General features: G+C 39.2%; 1 protein-coding gene across 2 annotated transcripts; it reads left to right on the top strand.

Annotated features, from left to right (window-relative positions):
* Positions 1 to 1212: 1212 nt before the first annotated feature.
* SPRYD7 (SPRY domain containing 7) lies at positions 1213 to 20637 on the top strand (the record flags this gene model as incomplete). Of its 2 annotated transcripts, XM_084235793.1 has the most annotated exons (5): positions 1213 to 1477; positions 8184 to 8300; positions 11711 to 11877; positions 17622 to 17724; positions 20540 to 20637. In XM_084235793.1, the coding sequence occupies exons 1-5, from the start codon at positions 1372 to 1374 to the stop codon at positions 20635 to 20637; spliced, it is 591 nt and encodes a 196-aa protein (XP_084091919.1). In that variant the 5' UTR covers positions 1213 to 1371. The 2 variants fall into 2 exon arrangements, with proteins under 2 accessions (XP_084091919.1, XP_084091920.1); XM_084235794.1 differs by lacking the exon at positions 8184 to 8300.
* Between the last annotated feature and the right edge of the window lie 6135 nt (positions 20638 to 26772).

Raw genomic sequence — 26772 nt, 5'->3', positions numbered from 1 at the left:
ATAAAAGGTTTATTTACAAGGGAAAAGGAAATAAGGAAAATGTACAACTCAGGGAGAAAATAGGAAAATAAAGTCTTTAATGCGTCCTACCCAATCCACCAACCTGGAAACCCAAAGTCACTCTCAGAGCTGGCCGGACGCTGCTAGCTGGTGGAGAGCCAAAATGGGGGTCCCCCCAAAGCCCACGTGTCTGTCTTTATACTCACTTGGCTACTTAACCCCACCCTCAGGTCCCAGCCACCTTCCCTTTGGTGGTGATGGGATTTGGAGTTCCCAGTGTCTTTGGCTTTGGCCTGGGGTGGGGGTGGAGTCCACAAAGCCTGTATGGAATTTGCTTTAGGACATCCTTTTCCCCCTAACAGCTCCAACCCATCTTCAGACGGGAAGAGGTATCTGAAGACATAAATTCAACCAGGAACAGACGTATGCAAGGAGATGACAGGCGACAGCATGGGTGGGGGGGTCTCCTACAGGGAACAGGCATATGAACCCAGGGTTCCGCTCCAGGGTGGAAGCCATCCCGCCGTCTTTAAGGTTCCCGTCACAATCCCGGGAACCCTTAGTCTAGGGCCGTGAACGAGAAGACACGGGTCAGGAACCACACTCCCGTCCAGCCCCAGAAGTCCTGTCCAGGGGTGGCATCCTGCTTGTCTGTGACAGCGCGGCACCAAGGGCCCCAGAATGTGTACCTCTGCACCTAAAATGCTGTAGCTCCCAGGGTGTGCACCCCTGGTGCAATCACCACAGGCATAACTTCTGGAGCCCGTGCCCCTATTTACGATTTTAAGTAATTCTTCTTAAACCAGCCATTATTAGAGAGACCGAGGTTCGCCATGGAGACAAAGTTCCAGCAGTACTGGACTCAGGGTGAAAATTTCAGGGCATGTCTTATCAGCTCTCACTCCCCTGGCCAGATTTTCTTATCAGTTCATCCCGTGGACGATGAGGATGGCCGTTAAAAGAAGGAGGGGGGAAAAAGCATCCGAGGATTCCGGAACGTGCCGAAGGCCTAGACAGCTTCCCGCAAGGCTCAACACCGCGAAGCAAACGACAAGCCGCCCTAGGCAACTTGACCCAGTGCGCAGGCGCAAGCCGCCGCTCCCGCCCGCCACGCCCCCTTTCCCGCCCCGCCCGCCGGCTCCGCCCCCCTCCCCGGCACCGCCCCTCCCCGCCGAGCGTCCGCGCCTTCGGCCTACGCCAGATACGCCCTCAGCCTGCGCTGCGCCCGCCCGGCCGGCCGCGTCGCTGTGCCGGCGTCGCGCTCCACAGACACCGCCAGCCCTCGGGCGGGGGCGGGAGGCGGGCGGAGGAGTGGGGGGCGTTGTCGCTGCGGTCTAGGGAGGTGGCGGCGGAGTTGGTGGTCCCTGAGTGATGGCCGCCTCGGTGTTCTGCTGCCTGCGGTGCTGCAGAGATGGCGGGACCGGCCACATCCCTCTGAAGGAGATGCCGGCCGTGCAGCTGGACACGCAGCACATGGGTAAGGCCCTCCCTCGCCCGGACCCAACGGCCCGCCAGGGGTCGGGCGGGCGCGGAGGGTCGGGAGTGGCGGGGGTCGGGCCGCCCGCGCGCGGCGCTGCCCCGCCGGCTCCGCGCCCGGCTCCGGCCTGCGCCGCAGGCCCCGACCCTGTTCGGTCTCGCGGGTCTCTTCCCGACGCCGGCCGGCTGCTCCCGGGCCCGGTTCTGTGTTCAGAGCTGCGCGGCCCTGCGTGCTCCCGACGGGGGCGTGGGGCCCTACGCTGCGCCGCTGGACCCTCCTCCCAGTTGCCGCCTCCCGGGGCTCGGCTCCCCGGCGCGGGAGCGGGCGCTGCTCTGGGGCTCCGCCTGCAGGGCCCGGCTGCCGCGCCGCTCCCAGCCTGCACTTGCTTTCAAAGCTTTAAGTCCGATATTCGTTCGTTCCTCTGCTCTGACAGTGTTTTCTTTAGCCGCGTCGTTTATAGCATGAAACCTGTTTTATTGGAGGTAGTTTTCCTCTCACCTCCGAAAGTCAGAACAAGGCAGATTGCTAAAGCCTGAAGTCTCACCTCAGGTCCGAACATGCCATTTCAACTAAAACCTCCCTTTGCTGGACTCCGCCTGAGTCACTGTTTGAGGTGCTGTAATTTCATCTGACTGGCCTCTTTCCCAACAGGTCAGGCTACTATAAAATAAAACAGCACTTTGCTCTTTTGCATCTATACGCTTTACTTAGAATTTCAAATGGGGTTGTAACTTCTCACCTGACATTCTTCCCTCTTTCACCACCTTGTTATTTCTCTCCTTAAACTTTAACCATGCTTGGTTCCAGGAAAAATTTTCCCGCTATAATTTTTTCACTTAAATTATTCTTTGTAGTTGCTTTCAATTGCTTTCATACCGTACTTTCAAATAACAAAGGCAATTATGACTACTGACAACAAAACCCTCTCCTGCCCAGATTCTTTCATAACTCCAGAAACAATTTGCCCATTATATTTCTAGATTGCTATGGCATGTGCTAAACCATGAATGTGATCGGTAATACAGCACTATTGTACATGGGTATTTACTCTTAATTCTTAGATCACCCAAGTATAACCCAGAATCTTAGTATATAAGTATATGTATGTGTAAATTTTTCAATTATTTCCTATCCATCGTTTGTAGACCTTGGATGTTCAATTCCTGTAATTTCCCTGAGGAAGTATTTCTCCTTCATTTATTCATTGTCACCTGATAATTGGTGGTGGGCATTGTTATAGGTGCTGGGGACACAGTAATGGAAAACTATACACAGTCCCTGAAGCTTGTAATCTGTTTTAGCTTTTTTGACTCCATTGCCAAATTCCTGAAGTACTGCACTCTGCTTTTTAGCATATTCCTTTTCTCTGGTCTCGTCTCCATGAGGACTTAGTCACTTGTATTGGTCGTACTCATTCCACTAGGTTCTTTTTCCAAAGCTGCCCAACAGCTTTCAATAGAGTAATGTCATGCACATGCAGTGAAATTTTTTTCTCAGTTTGTTTTCCAAGCAAATTCAAATTCTTTTAATCACAAAAGAAACCTGATCTTAGAGATTGAACAATATGAAAGAGAGGAAAGGCTTGATGAGTTAGGAGTACATTTAAAGCATAAATTAATTTTAAATGGAAAACATTAGAAGCACACTGAGCAACTATGCATTTATTTGGATATGTGAAAGGTTTTATCTTAGATAACCTAAAGAATGTATTTGTTTTTTTTTTAAAAGAAAATAGTCTATAGCTTATATTCAAAAAATATTGTCTCATTTAAGGTTGTCACTGCATTACCTAAAACTATTTTGGAATTCTTCTTTTGGGATTTTTTTGTGGCATAGTTTTTGTAAATATCTTCAATTTTACCATATTTTCTGCATTGATTGTGAATTTACTTAGTGATTAGTGTCGTATAGGATAGCTCCTTTGAAGGGATGCCCCCCATTTAGAAATGTCTAATGTTTCTTAAAGCATATTTTTTATCTAATGTTTGTATATGTTCTGGCTGTATTAAAATTAACTTTCTACACAGTGCTAATGATCAATAAAACAGTGTATATCACATGGACCTAATATAGGATATCTTTGTACTTAAGGAAGAGAAATAGCATAATCTTAAAATAATTCCTTAATGATTCACAAGCACTCCAGAATATTTTCTGAGTGTATACATCTTTCTACATATAACATCTCAAGAGTACCTAGCAGAGGCCTTGGAGATTGGAAATAATATTGAAGTAAGAGAATAATACCATGCTCGGAATGCTTTTGTGGGTAGAACCAAGAGTAGACTATATTGCATTGAGGGTCTTCTGATACTTGCATTAACTTAGCGTGGTATGGTGGTAGCACCTTAGGATGGTAGCTGAGGTAATGTTAGAGAAACTTGTTAATAGAAGTACCGTTTATTTGCTTCATTCTTTGAAATGTGTTTCACTTAGAATACTTTCAGTTACAAGTAGTAAAACCTACAATTCAGAAGTGTTTAAACAAATAAAATTAATTGGTATGTGTAACTGGAAAAAAAATTCAAAGGCAGCAGTGGCTTCAGGAAACACCTCATGCTGCCAAGAGGGATTTTTTCCCCTCTTCCCAATATTTAATAGTTATGACTTTTTTTAATTCCTCCAACGTCTAACTTTTTAATCCTCTCCTGTTTGTTTCATCAGTTTTTTACACCCAACCTTTCTCATACCTTCTCACCACTCCTTAGTTGCATCTTCAGCTTCTGTCAGCTTGGCAATATATAGTTACAGTTGCAGTTCATATTCTACTCTGTAACCATAATAACTTGTTTATAGAACAGTCATACACAAAGACTACTTTTAAAGAATGAGTTCAAACAGTTTTTATATTGTCTCATTTTTATATGGGTAATATGCTCCAATTACATTCTTTTCTCGGAGTCCTATTGATAATATCCTTGTGTTTCTCAAAGGAACATGTTCCTAGCTTTAAGGGTAACTAGGTGGTTCTTATTTTAAATTGTACACCTTTGTAGTTTGCTTCATCTGGAGGCCATGAGTTTCTTGCGTTTCTGCTTTATGTTGAAAGAACTGGGCTGCTTTTCTCTATTTTGGTTGCCTTCTGCTGCTCATTCCTGAAGGCTAACTTTGATGATAACTTGCAGCAGCTCCCTGGGTTGCAGGCTTCTTCATTCAGTACCATGAAGAATGAGTTTTCAGCACTATCACTACTATGGCCTCAATTCGATCCCTGGCCAGGGAGCTAACCCACATGGCGCAACAGACCTCTCCTGTCTAGCCTGCTGCTCCCCTCAGCAGCATATTTCAGTAGATCTGCCTGTTCTGCTCCCCACTCTGTCTCTGGTGAATCCTCTCATACCACCCCAACCTCTGGCCTTCACCCCAGTTCTTCTATGGAAAAAAAAATTAGTGTTTCATCTGTATGTGCAAAAAGCCCCAGTACTGTCTGATCATAGTGATGTAGGTCTAATAAGCATTTTTCATTCAATCACAGTGGCCAGGAAATGTGGAACACACTGACTTAACCTAGGTGAGAGCTATAGCCCTGCAGCCAGAGATTGGGTCAGCTTCCTTGGGACTGTTCTAATGCAATAGTAGTCTGTTGGGAAATACAAGACATCTCCACTACAGAGTGAATCAGCAGAGTACTTTCATTCATTCCTTTGTCAGTTATTGGTTGAGTAGCTGCTAGATGTCAAGTATTCCATGGTCTCAAGGAGTTGCTGGGCCCTGGATGAACTCCAGCCTGCTGGGAATATATGGGGTCATCAGATATAAATTATTTATAAAGATACTTTCCAGGAATTGGGGGTTCAGCATTTGTGATTAGAACAAAAAAATGGATGCTAATGTATTTTTAGTAATCAGTTTATATGACCTTACTTTTACCTTATTTAAGAGTATCTCTAAAATCCATCAGTTTAGGATTGTCTTAGCATCTGAATGTTTGCAATTCTCTTACGTATTTGTCCCTAAAAATTTTGTTTAATTATAAATTCTTTAGTAAGTTAATTTAAAAAAACTGCCTCCCTGTTAACACCTGCTGTTACTATGCTCTGGCTTTATTTACCTTGCTCTAGAGAAGCATCATATAATTCCAATAGTCAGATCTTGACTTACACACTTATTACCAGGGAAGTAGTAATGTTATAGGGCAGGGAGAGGGGCAGCCCAAACCCCGCAAACCTGCCTATTCTACATAGGGTTCTGCCATCCACCACATTAACATAAAACATATGAGACTTTAATGGGAAGCAACTTTAATACAACTAGGAAACAATACAGGAAAGGCAAAGAATCTAGTTTCTAAATCAAGCACCCAAAGTTACCCGTCCCCTTGTGGGTAAAACTCCATCCAAATGGGATTGGCCCAGAGCAAGGCCCCAAAGCCTGCCACAAGTCTAAAGCATCTTCCAGTGGGGACCCACAGAAAAGGGTCAGAAACAACCAGACAAGTCTGGAAGGAAAAGAGCAAAATCAACATCAAGTAAAAGCTGCCATTGTCACCTCCCCACGGGTCTCACCCACATCTGTGTCACCCAGTCCATGACCAAAAGACAAGCGCAGTTTCTTCACATGTCTCTAGGCTCCATGCTTCTCCTCCAGGTCTCCTTCTGGCTCCATCCTGCTTCCTTCCTCAAAATCCTCTGCAGCTTCTTCTTTTCCTGCTCAGCTCCACCCTCCCTTGGGTGGGGCAGGAAACCTGGAACCTCCCCCTTTCCTGGGGACCACCCTGTTACAGTAATACTTGTCACAGATCTTGGGGTGGAGGTAGGAGAGGGTCACATGCCTCAATATTATGGGAATTTTTTTTTTTCATATAAGAATTATGTTAAGTCTCTTCATGGCCTCATATACACATGCTTTCCTAAACTGAGATTTGGGAAAGACTTTTATTTGGAACCACATTATCAGGAGACAGAGTTTTTCTCACTTTTAGCTATCAGATGTTATGTGAGCTCAGGTTTTCCATGAATATAAAGTACACTTAATGATGTTGAAAACTTGTTTACATATTTGCAATGTGATTGACAGTAGCTATCTTATAAACAGCTTTAAAGACCCTAAGATTAGTATTTTTCTGTCAAGAAATAAAGCATTTACTTCAAGAAGATAGATAATATGTGGCCTCCCCGGTGGCACAGTGGTTGAGCATTGGGTTGTGAAGCTGCCCGCAGCCTCTGTAGCACCAGTTCGATCCCTGGCTGCCGGCGAGGGTCCCACATGGCGCGCAGACCTCTCCTGCCGCCCGCTGCTCCCCTTAGCAGTGTACTTCATTGGTCTGCCTGCTCTGCTCTCTGTTCTGGCTCTGGCTCTGGCTCATTCTCTCACCCTCCCGCACCTCTGACTGTACCCAGTGCTTGTATAAATAAATAAATAAATAAATAAATAAATATCTTTAAAAAAAAAAAGATAGATAATATGTTCCTTTCCATATTCCATATTCTCTCAGATCTTACTTAACTAGTTTAGTAACATAGTACTTTGTATCTCTTAAACCAGTTTTTGGTTGTTTCTGTTTTTTTAAAGATTTATCTATCTATTTATTTATTTATACATACATACATACATACATACATACAAGCACTGGGAACACTCAGAAGCGCGGGAGGGTGAGAGAATTCACCGAGCCAGAGTCGGGAGTAGAGCAGGCAGAAGGACCGAAGTACACTGCTGAGGGGCGCAGCGGGCGGCAGGAGAGGTCTGCGTGCCATGTGGGACCCTCCTCCGGTGGCCGGGGAGCAGCCAGGGATCGAACCGGCGCCGCAGAGGCCGCGGGCAGCTTTGCAACCCAGCGCTCAACCGCTGCGCCACCTGGGAGGCCCTCCTCCACAAATTTGAGGGTCCTACCAGCAGTGTAAGAAGGTTCTGTTTTTCCATATCCTCACCAGCATTTGTTGTTGCCAATTTTTTTAATATGTGCCATTCTCACTGGTGTGAGGTACTATCTTATTGTGGTTTCCATTAGCATTTCCCTGAGTATAAGTGATTTGAATATTTTTTCATATGCCTGTTGGCCATTTGCATTTCCTCTTTGGAGAAGTGTCTTTTTAGCTTTTCTGCCCAGTTTTTGACTGGGTTATTTGCTTTGTTTTTGTTGTTGTGTAAGCACTTTGTAAATCCTTGATATCAGTCCTTTAATATTTATATGGATGCAAATATATTTTCCCAATCTGTTTGGTTTCTCTTTGTTTTGGTTACTGTCTCTTTTGCTGTACAGAAGCTTTTTAGTTTGATATAGTCCCAGCTGTTTATCTTTTTCTTGATTTTCTTTGCTTCTGGGGATGAGTCCTCAAAGATGTTTCTGAGAGATATGTCATGGACTGTTATGCTAATATTAAACCAGTTTTTAATAGATTGTCTTAATTATTTGGATTAAATTGAAAATTGTACCAATTTGCCAAACTTTTAGTGTCTTTTATTTAAGAGATTTATGAAATCATCAAATTGATTTATTGGCTAGATATTAAAGTAGTATTTCTACCTTAAAAGTGTTTGAATATTTAGTATAATTTAGAGTTATTATGGTATACTTGAAACTACTAAATTAAATAAGATTTCTAGCTATGAATTAATATTTAGTATAAATGTTCTGTATTTCAAAGAATATATAGCAGCCCTATTTTTTTGTGAACTAAAAGTTAAAAGTGGAGCAGAAATTCACCTTGATTTTTGGAAAGAAAACAAAAATCTTTTTATAATAGTGTCTGCATTTTGTGTTTAGGTACTGATGTTGTCATTGTGAAAAATGGAAGAAGAATATGTGGAACAGGAGGTTGTTTAGCGAGTGCACCTTTACATCAAAACAAAAGCTACTTTGAATTCAAAATCCAATCTACAGGTTAGTATAATGGTACTTTGCTATCAAAAGTTCTAATTCTAAAATTAAGAATAATTTTCAATATATGAAAAAGATTAATGCAGGTAGAGAAAAGTACCAAACTCTGACTTAACCTACTTCTCCTTATTTCTCCTACCCTCTTGTTTGAGCCTGGTTAAATTAGTTAATATAGTTAAGTTGTTTTCTCATCTATAAAGCAGAGTTTCAGGAGCTATCCTTTCTCCTTCACATGAGGTATATATGTACGCAAGTTGTTTTAAAGAAAGAACATATGGCATAACGTATGTAAGGCACTAGCATTATTATTAATATAATTATTAATGGGTACTAAATGCGCCATTTCATTTAGTCAATCATATAAAGTCTAGACTTTTGGTATTTTATCTTGGGACAAAATTAACCTTATGATTTTATGATTCTGAGTTTTAACTCATGAGGATGCCCCGATTCAGTGTCTTCTGAAGCAGTCAGAAAATTTAGAATACTTCTCTTTAAAAACATTTATGGAGGTCCTCCCTGGCGGCTCAGGGGGTTAAGACGCAAACTATGAAGCTATTTGCAGCCACTGGAGCAGTTCAGTCCCTGACCAGGGAGCTACCTATATGGTGCAGCAGACATCTCCTGACTCACCTGCTGCTCCCCTCAGCAGTGTATTTCAGTCAATCTGCCTGTTCTGTTCCCCACCCTGTCTCTGGTGAATCCGCTCACTCCCCCACACCTCTGGCCTGTACCCCAGTTCTTGTATGCATAAATAAATAAATCTTTAAAAAAATTATGGAGTTTCTAGAATTGTACAGCATTTCTGAATATTACAGTAAATAATTAGTTGACTGGCCATATTCTATTTGGGGAAATAGCTTTTTTTAGCTTCATTGTAAGGAAAATTTATAATGTAATACTACACTAGTAAAATAGGGCCTCCCCGGTGGTGCAGCGGTTGAGCGCTGGGTTGCGAAGCTGCCTGCGGCCTCTACGACGCCGGATCGATCCCCGGCTGCTCCCCTGCCACCGGAGGAGGGTCCCACATGGCGCGCAGACCTCTCCTGCCGCCTGCTGCTCCCCTCAGCAGTGTACTTCGGTCCTTCTGCCTGCTCTACTCCCGGCTCTGGCTCTGGTGAATTCTCTCACCCTCCCGCGCTTCTGACTGTACCCAGTGCATGTATAAACAAAACAAACAAACAAACAAATAAATAAATAAAACATGCCTCTATTAAAACAAAAAAAAATACTACATTAGTAAAATAGATACAAAATAAGAAAACAGGAGTGAGTAAATATATTCTACTCTCATTCAACTAGCTTGAAATAAAACCACTCTGGGACTTGTTTCCAAATTAGTTTTAGATACTTATTTTCTTAAGTTTATGAGGAAATAAGGATCTATCCCCCATTCCATTCTTTTTTAAGTTAGCTCACTGGCTGTAGAGTGTCTCAGGTTACTGTAATCTTCTCAAGTATAACTTAAGTGAAGCACATATTTTCCTCAGCCTTAAATCCCATATAAATTTCTGTGTGGATTTTCTGTAAAGGAATATATCCTTAATGATGTCCCTAGAATAAATGCATGGTTGGAGTTTGTAGTATTGATTCCTCACTAAAAGCTTGAGGCAGTTGTGCCAAAGTGTATCAAAGCATGCACAGTTCTCTAGGAGTAAGGAACTCTTTAACCCTGTCTCAATTGTCCCATGAAATTAGTATTATCACCTTCTGTCACTCTTAAAATATCCCACTTTATTACAAAAAGGAGGAGAGAAAGAGAGAGAGAGAGAATTTAATAAAAGACTTTCAAATGAGGAGCATAAGAAACAAAATCCCAGCATAACCTAAATAGGTTAATATTTGAAAAATTGGGGAACAATACTGTGATTGAACTTTATCTCTTGAATTTCTTAGCTTCGTTTTTTTTTTTGTGGCCCCAATTTTTGGACACAGATTTGGGTTTGATTAGGAAACTAAACCTTGTGGTTTGCCCTGTACTGTAAATTTCTTGATCCATATATTGTTCTGCCATGAAGTTATCTAAGCACTTTATAAATGTTTTCATTTAAATTATCACTGTGGTGGGAGATTTAGGGGGACTATACTTGAGGAGAGAAATCAGATATTGTACAAAAATACACAACAGTGAAAGAAAATAAAAATGTTTAAAATAAATAAAAATAGTCTGCAAAAAATGTCCACTTTAGAGGATAAAGTATAGTCATATTGTTTCAGAGGCCAAGATAGTGAAACCCAGACATGTAATTATTTGATAATCTCACCCAATCCAGAAAAATTAGTTGATTGACAACAATGTCTTCAAACCTTCCATATATAAAATTTCTCCTAACTTTTTATTATAACTGAGAAGGAAACAGTTTAAGACAAAATCAGAGCACTAAGTATTCTGTTTAGATGGTTAAAAGGAGAGCTGCTTGCTCTAAAAGTCAGTTTAGACTAAAAGATTTTAGATTTACTGACTTAAAAGTATAGGATAAGAAGATGACTACACATTATATTATTAATTTTCTCCTCTCCATTATATTGATGAAGACATACATTATTTGTCACATTATAAGTGCAAAAACTAAAGACAGTAATTTCCCATTTCTCAAAGGTAGTACTTGAGGTAGAACTCCAGGCTATTTAAATTTAATGTGTAACTCTCAAAAATGTTTTTTAGGGACTAATGATGATGATGATGATACCTAGCACTTTTACTTTTGTAAATGTTTACGTTTAATACTGCGCTTTACTCATTTAAAAAAAAATTGTAGGGGCCTCCCTGGTGGCACAGCGGTTGAGCGCTGTGTTGTGAAGCTGCCCCCAGCCTCTTCAGCGCCGGTTCGATCCCCGGCTGCTCCCCAGCCACTGGAGGAGGGTCCCACATGGCGCGCAGACCTCTCCTGCTGCCCGCTGCTCCCCTCAGTAGTGTACTTGGGTCCTTCTGCCTGCTCTGCTCCCCGCTCTGGCTCTGGTGAATTCTCTCACCCTCCCTCGCTTCTGACTGTGCCCAGTGCTTGTATAAACAAACAAACAAATAAATAAATAAATCTTTTTAAAAAAAAATTGTACTGTTCTAAGTGCTTTACTTGGATTATCTTACTGTATCTTTTAATAACCTTGTGAGGTGAGTACTATTCAATTCCATAGTTCAAAAGAGAAGAAACAGAGAGAGGTTAAGTAACTCGCCCAAGGTAACATAGCTAAATCAAGATTTAAACCTAGGGTCTACTCTCTTATCTCTTAGGCTGTACTATATCCACAGAGATCATAGTATAGTTTGTAAACTATTTTTAAAAGAAGATTGTTTTTTAAGATTAGCAAAAAATAGTGATAAAATGCTACTTTCAAAAACAATTTATAGTCTTTTAAAATAACTCATTTATATTCTACAAATTTTAAGGGCATTTAAAATACTGTATTTTTAGGAATCTGGGGTATTGGTGTTGCAACTCAGAAAGTTAACTTGAATCAGATTCCTCTTGGCCGAGATGTGCACAGTCTTGTGATGAGAAATGATGGAGCCCTGTACCACAACAACGAGGAGAAAAACAGACTGCCAGCAAATAGCCTTCCACAGGAGGGAGATGTGGTGGTAAGTTTCCTAGTGCAGTTGTTTTCCACTGTAAGTTACTAAAATTAAACTACTTTTAGTATATAGGATTTTACTGGGAGTTGGTGGTTTGAACTCCAGAGCACTGGGATTGAATCTAATGAGGTGGTACAAATATTTTCCGAAGACAGCACTTGGTGTGTATATTGCTGCCTTACCTAACTGCCTTTTCCTTTATTTTTTTTAAGACTTATTCATTTATTTATTTATTTTAAAGATTTACTTATTTATACATGAACGAACTGGAGTACAGGCCAGAGGGGGGTGTGTGTGTGTTTGGGGGAGGGGAGGGGGTTGTAGTGAGAGGATTCACCAGAGACACTGGGGAACAGAACAGGCAGATCTACTGAAATACACTGCTGAGGGGAGCAGCAGGTGCGACAGGAGTGATCTGCTACGCCATGTGGGTAGCTCCCTGGCTGGCCGGGGATCGAACTCATGCTTCAGAGGCTGCGGATAGCTTCATAATGCTGTGTTTAACCCCTTGCACCACCAGGGAGGCCCACGACTTATTTATTTACTTTTTTTTTTTTTAAGATTTATTTATTTATACAAGAACTGGGATACAGTCAGAGGCACGGGAGGGTGAGAGAGTTCACCAGAGACAGAGCAGGGAGCAGACCAGGCAGACAGACTGAAGACACTGCTGAGGGAAGCAGCAGTGGGTGAGGCAGGAGAGGTCTGCCACACTGCACGAGTTTCTCCCTGGCCTGCTGGGAATTGAACCCGAGCTGCAGAGGCTGCGGACAGCTTCACAGCACGGTGTTCAACCACTGCGCCACCAGGGAAGCCCCCAAGAACTGGTGTATAACCAGAGGTGTAGAGGGGGAGAATACTCAACCAGAGACAGAATGGGGAATAGAACAGGCAGATCTACTGAAATACACTGCTGAGGGGAGCAGCAAGCGAGGCAGGAAAGGTCTGCTGCGCCTTGTGGGTTATCTCCCTGGCTAGGGGTGGAATTTGAGCTGCAGTGGCTGGTGATAGCTTGATAGCGCTGAGATTTTAACCCATGGGGAGGCCCCACTGCCTTTTCCTTTATAGAGCTGCTGCTGACCAAGAAATAAGTGTGACCTCTTAATTCCATTCAGAAGAATTAAGATTGGTAGTTGATTAACATGTCTTACTTTTCACGCTTCAGAGAAATCTTGACTCATAATTTTAAAAGGTGACTGATCCTTATGTTAGAAAATATTGGTTACTTTTACAACTGGAGATCTTCTAGAGAAAATTTTTTATATTTATTAATTTGTTATGAACTTCTGTTAAAGAATTTTAGCATCTTACCAGGAATGTTGTTCTTCATTCAACTTAATCTTAAGTTTGATGTAGAAAAGATTTTTTGGAAAACAGGGAATAGAGTTACATATTATTAAGACTTCTATTTTTATTTTCAACTAGATATATTCAAGTCTTTATCAAAGCAGCCCTCCTGAAAATGTAATTCAAAGATCCCTTTCTGTTCTTTCTAGGTACTTCCTCTCACAGTGCTATTCAGGAACTTTATATACTGAGTTCAGTCTATTAGCTATTGACTGAGAACAGATTCCTTTAGCAAAGTTGCCCTTATAAACAGAACCATGGCTTCCTGGCTCTAGTACAAGTTGAAAGGAATCTAAATAATGAAAGAGAATTTCTAATAATAAGGTAACACAAACAAGGTAAATACTGGCTGAAGTAAAGAAAGGTACAATATTTTGGAGAGAATGAAGAAAGATGTGGAAATTAAGGTTTTAATTAGTATATGATCTTTCTCTTTTCCACAATTTAAAAAATTTGAATACCAGTTTTGTTTTTTTTTTAATATTTATTTATTTATACAAGCACTGGGTACAGTCAGAAGCACGGGAGGGTGAGAGAATTCACCAGAGCCAGAGTAGGAAACAGAACAGGCAGACTGACTGAAATACACTGCTGAGGGGAGCAGTGGGCACGGCAGGAGAAGTCTGTCGCGCCATGTGGGACCCTTGCCATAGGCCGGGGATCGAACCGGCACTGCAGAGGCTGCAGGCAGCTTCGCAGCCCAGCACTCAACCGCTGCACCACCGGGGAGGCCCACACCAGTTATTTTTTTAATAGATAAATTGTTTAAAGTGATTTCCCCCCAAAATTGACTAAAAAAAGGCAGTCACAAAAGAACAAAATTTGTAAGCCATTTTTAAAATCTACTTTTCCTTGATCTTTGTTCTGAATAGTTGGTTCTATATTTGCAGCTCTTTGCCAGATGTCCATGATATAGAACACACTTAATTGATTTGTCATTTCTTGAAAAAGAATCTTGAAATTAAGTTGATGCTGTCTACCTAGTGTGAACTAGCAGATAAAATTCAAACATAAGAAAGAATGCTCAGTAACAAGTGTCTTTCATTGTTAGTATACTGAACTTCTGCTATGTGTTATTCTTGCCTTCCTAATTCATTCATTGAAATGACTAATATCACAAAGTGACAGATTTAAGAATGTCATTTTTAGTCTGCCAGCATTATTGAATTAGACTTTGAGTTTTTATCACCATTCTGATAAAAGGAGGACTTACATGAATATATTTAGAATCAAGAGAGTTACATAGCCATAAGTATCTTCCTAGTTGAAACACATGAAAACAGATTTTACCAAATTGCTCAAAGCAGCTTAGGAAAAGTAGAATGAATTATAAGAGGTAAAATAGTCTCATGTGTAGAATTCAACCCTATACGATTCCTGAGGAGAAATCAAGAAAAATAAGCTTTAAACATCCAGCCAACCGTTGTATTCATATAATAATGATACAGTATCAGTAGGACCTACTGTAGTGTTAGGAAGGTATACGTGAAACAGGTTATGCTTAGTTTTTCCTTTTACGTATAATTTGAGAAGTATAAATTGGATTCTGAAATTGTATTTTCCGTTTACTTTTATAGATTGTAAACATTCAATATAATAGTAATAACACTACCAATAGCAGCAGCAAACACTATGGACCATGTACTGGTTAAAGTGCCTGGTAGGGACTAACTTGTTTAACCCTCTTAGTGACTCTATGAAACAGGTGGTGATATTATCACCATATTACAGATTAGGAGAAAGTAACTTCTTGTACAGGGTAATCCCAGGATTATAATACAGACTGTTTTATTTCAGAATCTGTTCACTAAACCTTCAAACAATTATTGATAAATGAATAAAACACTTAGAATTTTTGTTACCATTATGGCAGAATCAAATCTAGTTGCTAGATCATATGAAAGGAAAGATTGTCCACCTTAATGCCCATCAACAAAACACTGGTCAGGGAAGTTGTGATGTACATATATACCCAGTGGAATACTACTCAGCTGTTAAAAAAAGTGACTTTTGAAAAAATATGGATGGACCTTGAGGTGATTATACTAAGTGAAATAAGTCAGAAAGTAAAAGGCAATTTCTGGCTGATTTTTCTCATTCGGGAATATAAATAACTAAAGAAAACAAACAGACAAAAACAACAGTTTCTGAAAACTATGGTGGCTACTAGCAGGGAGGTGGAGAGGAGGGCCTATAAAGGGAGTAAGGTGATAGGGTATGGGCACAGGAGTTTTGGTGGAAGACAAGGGAAGCGTGCGTGCATGTTGAGGTGTGACGTTGTATCCCCAAACTTGTGTATTTGTGTACACAAATGGAAAATTAAAACTTTGATGGGGAAAAAAACTTTTTTAAAGAAAAAATTGTTACAAGACACTTGAACTAAACTCTTGCTGATAGGGTGTTGGTTCTCACAACTTTGCTCACTTTCTTTGCTGGTGGGATTTTACTGCTATGCTGGAGCTTGGGTTTAAAACATACTTGCAATCGAGTGTGCTGCCAACAGGTGGTGAAGGGTGCCTGAATTGCAGCCTACTCTAACTGCAGGATACATGAACTGAAAGGAAAATAAAAATCACCTCTTTATCTTTCTCAGCATTCCTTAGGTATTAATAAATCATTGTTTCATCTAATTCTGGCTTTGCTAAGATTTGAGGGGAATCTTTGAAGCAATTAACACAGATTTATTTTGAGCCTTTGTTTTCTTAACTGGAAAGTGGAGAAGTTAAAACTAGATTATCTAGAACATCAATTTCAACCTCCAAAAATGTTTTAGGTTAATATAATTTATCCATAGTCAAAAATCTTTGTAGTTGTTACTTCCTGATCTGTGATGATTTCTCCGTTGAAAGATCTCCACTGTTCTCTCTTTTTGTCATAAGGTAGTAACTATTTTATAAATTTTAAGAGAAGTAATATGGCCTGGCAGTTAAGAGCATTTTGAAACCATATTGCATGCATTTAAATCTCAGTTCTGCCACTTAATTGTGCATCCTTTGGTAAATTACTTAATCTCTTATGCTTTAACTACCTCCTCATCTGTAAAATGGGGATGATAATAATACCTATCTTGTTTTGAGGATTAAGTGAGTTAATATGAAATGTCTAAGATAGTTGTTGATACATAACAAAAACTGTCATGTTTTCTAGCATTTTAATAAGAGTAACTTATTAATGTGATTTTTGTACCATTAATAACGTACAAAGTAATGCATTTTTTCCATTGTCTTTTTTTTTTAAGATTTATTTATTTATGTATACAAGCACTGGGTACAGTCAGAAGCGCGGGAGGGTGAGAGAATTCACCAGAGCCAGAGCGGGGAGCAGAGCAGGCAGAAGGACTGGAGTACACTGCTGAGGGGAGCAGCGGGCAGCAGGAGAGGTCTGCTGCCATGTGGGACCCTCCTCCTGTGGCTGGGGAGCAGCCAGGGATCAAACCTGCGCTGTAGAGGCTGCGGGCAACCCAGCGCTCAACCGCTGTGCCACCCCGGAGGCCCTCCCATTGTCTTTTAAAAACATCTTTTAAGCTGTTGTTTTCTGTTTTCCTTTTTCTTTTTTAAAGATTTATTTATTTATGTATACAAGCACTGGGTACAGTCAGAAGCGAGGGAGGGTGAGAGAATTCACCAGAGCCAGAGCGGGGAGCAGAGCAGGCAGAAGGACCGAAGTACACTGCTGAGGGGCGCAGCGGGCGGCAGGAGAGGTCTGCGCACCTTGTGGGACCCTCCTCCTGTGGCCGGGGAGCAGCCGGGGATCCACCCAGCGCTGCAGGGGCTGCGGGCTGCTTCGCAACCCAGCGCTCAACCGCTGCGCCACCGGGGAGGCCCTGTTTTCTGTTTTTCAACTTGATATTAATTGCCTGTTATATTCTGTTGTAAACATAAACTTTACCTTGGTAATACACTGGACATATTTAAAACCAAAATAAAGAGATAAAGAAATGTGTATTTTCTTTTTTGGAAATAAGTTATATGTGGACTCTACTTCACATCTTAAAAAACCTCATTGTTTTCCCCCTCAACATCAACTTTTATAGAGAACAGTATTTTCTGTTTGAATTTAAAAGTTTCTCTATTCACAGTATACAGTAGTTATATCATCTTAATTTTCAAAATATGAGATCCAGATTAGGAATATTATATTAGGATTTAACTATTGTCATTTGTTTTACCTCTGTTGTGGACTCTTGGGATTTTGTCTGACTTTTCCCCCTGTGCAATTGCCACGAATTTCTTTTAGCGCAATTCAAATAGAACTCTACAAAATTGAAAACCCTTACTGAAAGCTATCATGATCTTTTGGTTAGTTTTTTGTGTTTTCATGCTTTCATGCTTTCAGTGCTCTCTGACTGTTCATGTTTTTATGTAACATTTACATTTTTACCCTTTTCAATATTTTCTTTCTAGGGTATTACATATGACCATGTAGAATTAAATGTGTATTTGAATGGAAAAAACATGCATTGTCCAGCATCAGGTATACGAGGTACAGTGTATCCGGTTGTTTATGGTAAGCTGAAGTATTTTTAAATATTATTAGATATGTTCACTTTTTCTTGGCATTTTTATTAACTTTATAACTGTCTTTCAAAAGACTGAACAAGTTGTAATATACTCAATAAGATTTTGCAGGACTAAGGAAGGTTTTATTCCCCATATTTTAAAAAGCATGCTAAATGCAATGGTTATGCTTAAATATGAAATGACCTTATTTCCTTTTTTGTCAAAAATTTTTTACTGAAAAAATTTCCTTTTTTGTCAGAAAAAATTTCATTTTTTGTCAAAAAACTTTACTGAATTTACAGTGTTCTTTCTGTTAGTCATCAGGGAGAATTAGGTGACCAAGAAATGTAATCGTAAAGAAATGCCATATATTATATTACTTTATTCATAAACATTGTTATTAACTTTAAATCAGCAGTTATGATTTCTCTGCCTATTGTTTTAGCAGAGCTAAATGTTTTAGCAGACTTCTAATTCTTAATTATGTAAGTCCTTAGATTTTAACCATAATAATGAATTTTTAGCTTTTTTGTACTAATTTGCTGGAAAAGTAGCAGTATTAGTGGTTATTTGGGGTGTCAGAAAAGTATACAATAACAAATACAGGTATTTGGTAAATATGTGCATTAATATGATGGTATAATAAAAACCAAAGTCTGTACTTTACTTTTTAGTTAAGGTTTTCATTCATCCTAAAAATTACTTTTCAGTCATTTGCACATATTAGTGTATGCTCAAACTTAATTTAGGTTTGTGTTCTTGCCATATTGGGTAAGCCTGAAAGCATTCTTTAATTAACTAGACAGAAATGTATCTTAATATTTGAAATAGTTTAGCATGAGAAATAAAATAATATCAGTAGAATGAGTTATTCAAAAAAGTATCGCAAATGAAGTTACTCTAAATTATTTGAGTTAGTATTATTTTTAGTGTTGTAAAGTTATAATTACAAATAGTAAAGTATGTCTCATAAATTTACAAATCAGTCTCATTAAAACAAGTATGTTAATACCCTGATACTATCAAAGATAAAAATGAGACTTATTCCCAGTAACTTTTGTTTCCCTTACTCTCCATTTCATTCCTAGTCATAGATCAATCTCATTCACTTTTTCTGACTTAGACTCAACCTATGAAGAGAAAAAAATGTATGACACTAAAGAAACATGTCATTACAAAGCTGTGACTTCCAGCATACTCTAAGCTCTCAGGTTTTGGGTTTTTTGTTTTTTGTTTTTGGTAATCTTTTACATCTCTTAACATTTCAAATTTTCATTGGGCTTCTCGACCTCTCTATTTATCCTACCTTCTACGTTATAAAGAAACAGGTTATCAACAGTGAACTCCAGCTTCCTTCCCTTGCCCTTCTTAAACTTTTCTGACCAATTCCAGTCTTGCTGCCTTTCCATCCAGTCTCATAGGCAGTGAGTGGTAACAGTCTGTAGTCTAGAATTCACCGCCCCCCTGCCCCCCAGCTCCAGGACTTCACTTTGTGAGTTATTTTATTTATATATCTTGTCACAACCTCTCTTTAATGCTTATAAAATTCTGAGTCATTGTCATCCCAAAAAACTCTCCCTTAAACTTGTACTCCTTACTAGATCTGTGTTTATTACCCTTATCAATATGACTTTTTTTTTTTACAGAATAGCCTACACCACTGTCTTTTTTGTATCATTCATTTGTTCCGTAACTTAATCTGACTGCCCTTACCCCCACTTCACTGAAGCCATCTTTGTTAAAATCACTTTGTGACTTCATGAATTTCAAACCCAGTACTTGACTTTTCACTGCATTTGTTATGGAATAGAAAATATTTAGTATTGTACATTAAACATATTTGCAGTTTATCAAATACTATAAATTCTTGTCATTACCACAGTCAAGATAATGAACATATTCATCACACCTAAAAGTTTTCTCCTGCTCCTTTGTAATCCTTCTGCTCACACTGCACCCTCTTTCCACTTCAGCCTCAGTCAGACAACCACTAATCTGCTTGTTATCAGTGTAGATTGTTTTGCATTTTTACAATATTATATATCTTCAGATTTGTGCCCTTTTTTGGTCTGGTTTCTAGTCATTTAACAATTATTTTATGATTCATCCATGTGGTAGCATTTATCAATAATTAATTTTTATTGCAAAGTAATATAGGCCATTGTGTAAATATATCAGTTTGTTTTTCCCCTGTACTTGTTAATGGATATTTAGACTGTTTCCATTTTTAGGCCATTACAAATAAAGCTACTATGAACATTCATGTACAAGTCTTTGCATGAATATGTGTTCATTTCTCATGGATAAATGCTGCTAAAAACCTGTGGAAGTTGAATAAGGTTTGCAGTTTATACTATTGTGTCAATGTCACTTTTCTGACTTTTATATGGTCCCATAATTATGTAGTATGTTACCACTAGGGAAGGCTAGTTGTATGGGACTTGATTATTTTTGAAACTTTGGAAGATAATCTAATTTTTTTCAAAGTAAAATGTTTTTTTTACAAAGTAATACATCCTAATTATATAAAATTGAAACAATACAGGGGAGCAAATGAGAGGAAAATTTAAATTACCCATAGCCATACCATCTAAAAATAATTATTAATAATTTTTTGATCTAGCTCCTTTCAGTATTTGACAGATTTTGTTTATTTTTGTGACTGTTTTTACTCACTAAGATTATGTTTTGTAGACTTGACATTTATTCTTCTTACCTATTGATATTATGATATTAATGGAAATAGTTTATTTTATAAGTATGTATTCATTCACATTAAGGTATTTGCTCCTGATTTGCTTTCTTTCTGTTTCTTTCCCCAGTTGATGACAGTGCAATTTTGGATTGCCAGTTCAGTGAATTTTATCATACTCCTCCACCTGGTTTTGAAAAAATATTATTTGAACAGCAGATCTTCTGAATGTATTTTTTTTGAAACTTGTATTTCTGCACTGTTAAAAGTGTTTACCATTTAATAAAGCTTTACCTGACCTATCGATGGAAATATATTCTTAAAAATATGCTTGTTAATGTTTAAGGAACCAGTGTATTCAGTATACTACCCAGAAGTGTGATTTAAAATACTGATGTTTTGTGATATGAAATCAGCATTTTGGGCAGTTTATTTAAGTCTTATTTAAGTCTTATAAATAAATATAACTATAGGTTTGATTAGCAGTATTAAGTGGAAATTTGTATAAAGATATTTAAAAGAGTCTTTCTTATATAAAAAACTTGTTTTGATAGAGATGCAGAGTTGAATGGGCTATTCTGAAGTTTAGACCTCATTAACTTTTAATCTGCAATCCAAATAATTTTGTGTCTCAGTGTCTTCTTATCTAGTATAACAAAGTGACAGAGTTATATTATTGGAAACTTCTTTTTTGGTGACTAATTTACTGTGAATGTACCACTTAAAATCTACATGGCTTATTTCATTTATATGTCATTGTTTTTGATTTGCTTTATGAAAGGAGATACATGTTTTAGAAATTGTCAGACCATTTTGTTGAAGACCATCATGCTGTATTACTTCAAAACTTGAGTAAGTAATGGTTGATTAGTTATGTAGCGTACACTGGCAGTTAAAAAGTATAATGTTTTATAGTAAATGTAAATGAGATTATTCCTTTAAGAATTTTTATTTAAATTTGTGTTTTTCTGTAAGGAATAATAAATAATAGTAATTAAGGCATATTCAACACTATATTAAGCACATGTTCTTTGTTTTGTTAATTACATAGTAAATTCACTTTACCCTTAATATTTTAGAAGTTCAGAGATAATTGAATCTTCTCCATGACCTAGAGCCTTTGCCTAGTTTTCAGTGAGATTCTCTGTCCTTTAGTTAACAACCTATTATCCTGAAATAATCACTGTACACATTGTGGTATGATACCCCTTTTCAAATTAGCATACCAGTTTCACTTCTTTAACAACAAGAAGCATTATGTTACATTTTTTTAAAATAGGTGTTAGAATTGAAGGTGATGTGAATTGTAGTTTTTCCACCTAATCCCATATCTCCTAAGTCTCTCTGAACCCATGTTATTGCCCATTTAAAAGAAAAGGGGAGGGCCTCCCTGGTGGTGCAAGGGGTTAAGATGCAACCTATGAGGCTATCCGCAGGAGTTCGATCCCTGGCTGGGGAGCTGCCTACATGGTGCGGCAGACCTCTCCTGGCTCGCCTGCTGCTCCCCTCAGCGGTGTGTTTCAGTCAGTCTGTTCTGTTCCCTGGTCTGTCTCTGGTGAATCCTCACACCCCCCCCATCTCTGGCCTGTACCCCAGTTCTTGTGTGCATAAATAAATCTTTAAAAAAAAGAAAAGGGGAGAATCATACTTGCTTGCCAAGATTCTATAGCTAAACAAGGTAGTTAATATATAAAACAACTTACTCTCACAAGCACTTAGTAAACATAGATTCCTTCTTGACTCTAAAACAGTGGTTTTCATAGTGTGGTAATCAGACCAGCAACCTCAGCATCACCTGGGAACTTGTCAGATATGGACCTTCTCAGACTGGATCCCCCACTCAGTGAATGAATCAGAAACTGCTGGGGACGTTGTCCAAAAATCTATCTGAACAAGCCCTTCAGGTGATTTTGATACACTCTAAAGTTTGATAACCACAACTCAGGAGAGAATTGTGATTGTCTTCTATAAATTCTCCGAGGCTTTAAGACAGGCTATTTTTGACCCATAGTTAGGAAAATCCTGCGCAACTTGTTTTTTCGGTAGATGAAACATGATGGTATGCTTTGAAAACAAATGAGTGAGTTTTTTTGCCTAACTTTATGTCTACAATTTTAATTCATAAGAACCTGCTTAATTGAGGGTACCTCCCTTGTGGTGCAAGGAGTTAGGTCTCAGCACTATTACGCTGTTGCCAGCCACTGCAGCACGAGTTCGATCCCTGGCCAGGGGGCTAACCCACATGGCGCAGTAGACCTCTTCTGTCTCACCCACTGCTCCCTTCAGCAGTGTATTTTAGTATATCTGCCTGTTCTGCTCCCCACTTTGTCTCTGGTGAATCCTCTCATCCCCTGTAACCCACCCCCTGCCAACTCTGCACCTTTGGCCTACACCCTAGCTCTTGTATGCATAATATAAATTTTTTTAAGAACCTGCTTAATTGGGAAGGTTGAATTAGAATGACTGTTATTTACTATCTTTATAATGTTATCTACCTCTTAGGTTTTTTTTTAAGGCCAATTTTTGTTTTTAAATCATCCTTTTCTCATTCTTTTATCTGTTCATCCAGAATAAGGACATTACTAATTGTCTTGTGTCCATGGCATTAGTTTGGTAAGATCTAGTTGTGTTTTTAATATGTATCTAATTCCTTTTGGGAAAATTACTTTGAACTGTTCTTCCCCAAACCTCATAACCTTAGTCTAATCTTAAGAAAACATCAGACAAATTACAGTATTATTCCTCTGAACTGTCAAGGTCATCAAACAAGAAAGGTCAGTCTAAGGGGATATGACAATTAAATGTAATGTGGATCGTGAATAGGATCCTGGAAAAGAAAACAGACATCAGGTAAAAACTAAGGAAATATGGAGAAACTATAGACTTTAGTTAATAGTATCAATATTTATTAACTGTAATAATTGTACCATATTAATATAAGATGCTAATACAGAAGAAACTGGGAGATGGATATATGGGAACTGTACTATTGTCTCTTTCTGTAAATATAAACTGTTCTAAAAAATTAACTCTTAATAAAAATTACATTGAACTGAAAGAAATGTGAAAATAAAGCCTTTAATGAAACCAGTAGACTATTAGTCCAGTATATATACAGTGTACACTCATAGCTTAATTTTTCAGTGATGGCCAATTTACATATTAAACCAGAAAGAGAATTTAAACTGCCTTGGCTCATCAACTAAGATTATGTGAATATGTTTTCAATATGGATTACAAAGTTTAAATTAAGACTGGTATAAAATGAAATTATATTGACTTTTCTAAATCACTAACAAAAGCATAATAATTGAGACCAAATTATTGAAATTAATAGTGGATATAATCAGAATAATGTTAGATGTGATTAGCAATGTAAATGAATCACATGCCATCCAAGACCTATACAGAAATTTAGAAAAATTGTCCCATTATTGGCTGAAATGGTAATCTGTAGTTACAAAGGAATTACCTCAATGTAGTCATTCAAGTATTGAATCACCTCTGTGTTGTGTTTCATAAATACAGTACCCCCAAGGAACTTTGTTAATTCACTTGTAAGCACAACTCTAAAATATCCAAGATGCGTTGTTACATGAAGAAAGCGAGTTGCTAAACACTTGTATGTATAATAGTCATTAAATAACAAATCCTTATGTTTAGGAACAAGTCTAAAGTAATACACACTATTTTTTTTTTTTTAAAGATTTATTTATTTATTTATGCAAGCACTGGGTACAGTCAGAAGCGCGGGAGGGCGAGAGAATTCACCAGAGCCAGAGTGAGGAGCAGAGCAGGCAGAAGGACCGAAGTACACTGCTGAGGGGAGCAGCGGGCGGCAGGAGAAGTCTGTGCGCCATGTGGGACCCTCCTCCGGTGGCCAGGGAGCAGCCGGGGATCGAACCGGCACTGCAGAGGCTGCGGGCAGCTTCGCAACCCAGCGCTCAACCGCTGCGCCACCGGGGAGAATAAGGTTACAGAGAACAGTCTCTTCTATTTCTGATGCTTTTTACAATAAAATTGTTTAGGTAATTAAAAAATCATTTAAAAAAGATTAAAGAAACACTTTGGAGGAAGTCTTATATACCAAAGAATGGTGAATGTTACATCCATATATAAGAATCTAAAAAGCTACAATAGAAGCACAACTCAGTAACTTAATTACAGGATACAGTATTTCACAGCAATTTATATTAAAAAATTCAGAAGTTTTAGTTGGTGACATGCCAGCCACCAATATAAACCAATCTCCAGACCCAGGGTGACCAATCCTAGTAGACACTGCATTTTCAAAAGGACACTGATAAACCAATAAAGGCTACCAGGCTGCTGCTGGTCTGCTTAATCCACGACTCCTTGAGAACACTGGGAATGTTAGAAGAAGATATTCAATCCACTGGGCTATTGAAAACCAAATAACTTTGTGAAATGCTAATCATAGGAAGAAGACAAAAAATAGAGTCATTGGTGTGATGCTTACAAATGTATTTCAGGAAAGATAACCGTATCTTGATTCAAATATCTGATGCTTCGTTGCTTGAAAATAATGGGTAGATTTATTCTCCATTGCCCTGGATGCAGAATTACTGGAAGGTACAGGGGAACTGATCAGTTTAAGACAGGAACTTTCCTATTTGTTTACTGTTAGCATTGTAACCTTGCAAAGAAAATAATCCCTAGACTTGTTCTAACAGCAGTTTTCAAGTGTAGGTTTTGTTACCGCTCAGGTGTGGTGAGCCCATAGACCAGGTGACTGCCATGGTAGAGAGTTACAATTCCCAAGAGAAGGTACACTGTGCCTCTCAGAGTCACAGGTAAGCGTCCTAGTCAGACAGGAGGCAGAAGAAATAAGGGGAAAACAAGGGCATGAGTCTTTGTTGTGTTTTCCATGGCAAAGCTGAGTAAGTAAACTTAAAATTGGCTAGTATAAATAATTTCAGCATTCTCTGGTATATAGAGGCCCCTAAGACTTGTCTGATATCTGGGCCTGGGGTGGTTAGGACAGTGAAGTCTTGACTTAGAATATAAAAGCTGGGCCTCCATGGTGGCACAAGGGGTTAAGACGCAACCTATGAAGCTATCCACAGCCACTGCAGCACAAGTTCGATCCCCGGCTGGCCAGGGAGCTATCCACATGGTTCAGCAGACCTCTCCTGACTTGCCCACTGTTCCCCTCAGCAGTGTATTTCAGTGGACCCACCTGTTGTGCTCCCCAGTCTCTCTGGTGAATCCTTTCACACCCCATCCCGCCCCCACACCTCTGGCCTATACCACAGTTCTTGTATGCATAAATAAATAAATCTTTAAAAAGTTTAGAATATAAGAGCCAAAAAGAAGAGGTCAGGGGTCTAGATTATTTGGTGTTGCAAATAAGGCAAGTTTTTTGCTGTCTGTAGTAATTAGCTAATGCTGTGAAGGACATTCCTACCATGGTACTAAGACCCCAGAGCAAGAATACAGAAAATAATTAATACATAGCCTAGAACACTATCCCAGAAATCTTATAAATATGATTTCTGCTTGGTAAAGGTGAACTAATTTTTTTTTTTAAGATTTATTTTATTTGTGCATACAAGAACTGGGGAATGGGTGGTTTTGAGGATTCACCAGAGCAAGAGTGGGGAGCAGAACAGGCGGATCTACTGAAATACACTGTTGAGGGGAGCTGTGGGGCAAGACAGCGAGGTCTGCTGTCCCATGTGGGTTAGCTCCCTGGCCGGGGTTGAACTCATGCTTCAGTGGCTGGTGATAGCTTGATAGTGCTGAGATTTTAACCCCTGTGTCACCAGGGAGATCTGAACTACATATTTTTTAAAACTAATTTTGATTCGGACTGTTGACAAACCTTTATAAATGAATTAAATTGAGAACAAGGAAATGAGAGGTGTTGGCTTGCCGGAGATCAATACTAGAATTTGTCATATTAAAATACTAATTAGAAGAAAAAAGAAAAATATCAGATGGATTCACTTATAGCAGGAATATAGGGGAACCAAATTAGACATCAGGGGAAAAAATAATAATAATACAAAACACAACAAAACAAAAACAGACAATTATAAATCAGAGACATCCTGCAGGGGAGGAGGAGGGAGAAGGATCAAAGGGAGGGAGGAGCACAGGGGACTGAGGTGATGGTGCACGGGTGCACTGGTGAAGGAAATTCTGTGGGGACTACACCTGAGGGGGTGGGGTAGGGGGGAAGCAAACATTGTTTAAAAATGAACAATGAGGCCTCCCCAGTGGCGCAGCGGTTGAGCGCTGGGTTGTGAAGCTGCCCGCAGCCTCTGCAGCGCCAGGTCGATCCCCGGCTGCTCCCCGGCCACCGGAGGAGGGTCCCACATTGCGCAGACCTCTCCTGCC

Source organism: Talpa europaea (assembly GCF_964194135.1).
Source record: "Talpa europaea genome assembly, chromosome: 6".
Classification (NCBI taxonomy): Eukaryota; Metazoa; Chordata; class Mammalia; order Eulipotyphla; family Talpidae; genus Talpa; species Talpa europaea.
The sequence above is the reverse complement of the archived record's forward strand: the minus strand, read 5'-3'. Positions and strand labels throughout refer to the sequence as shown.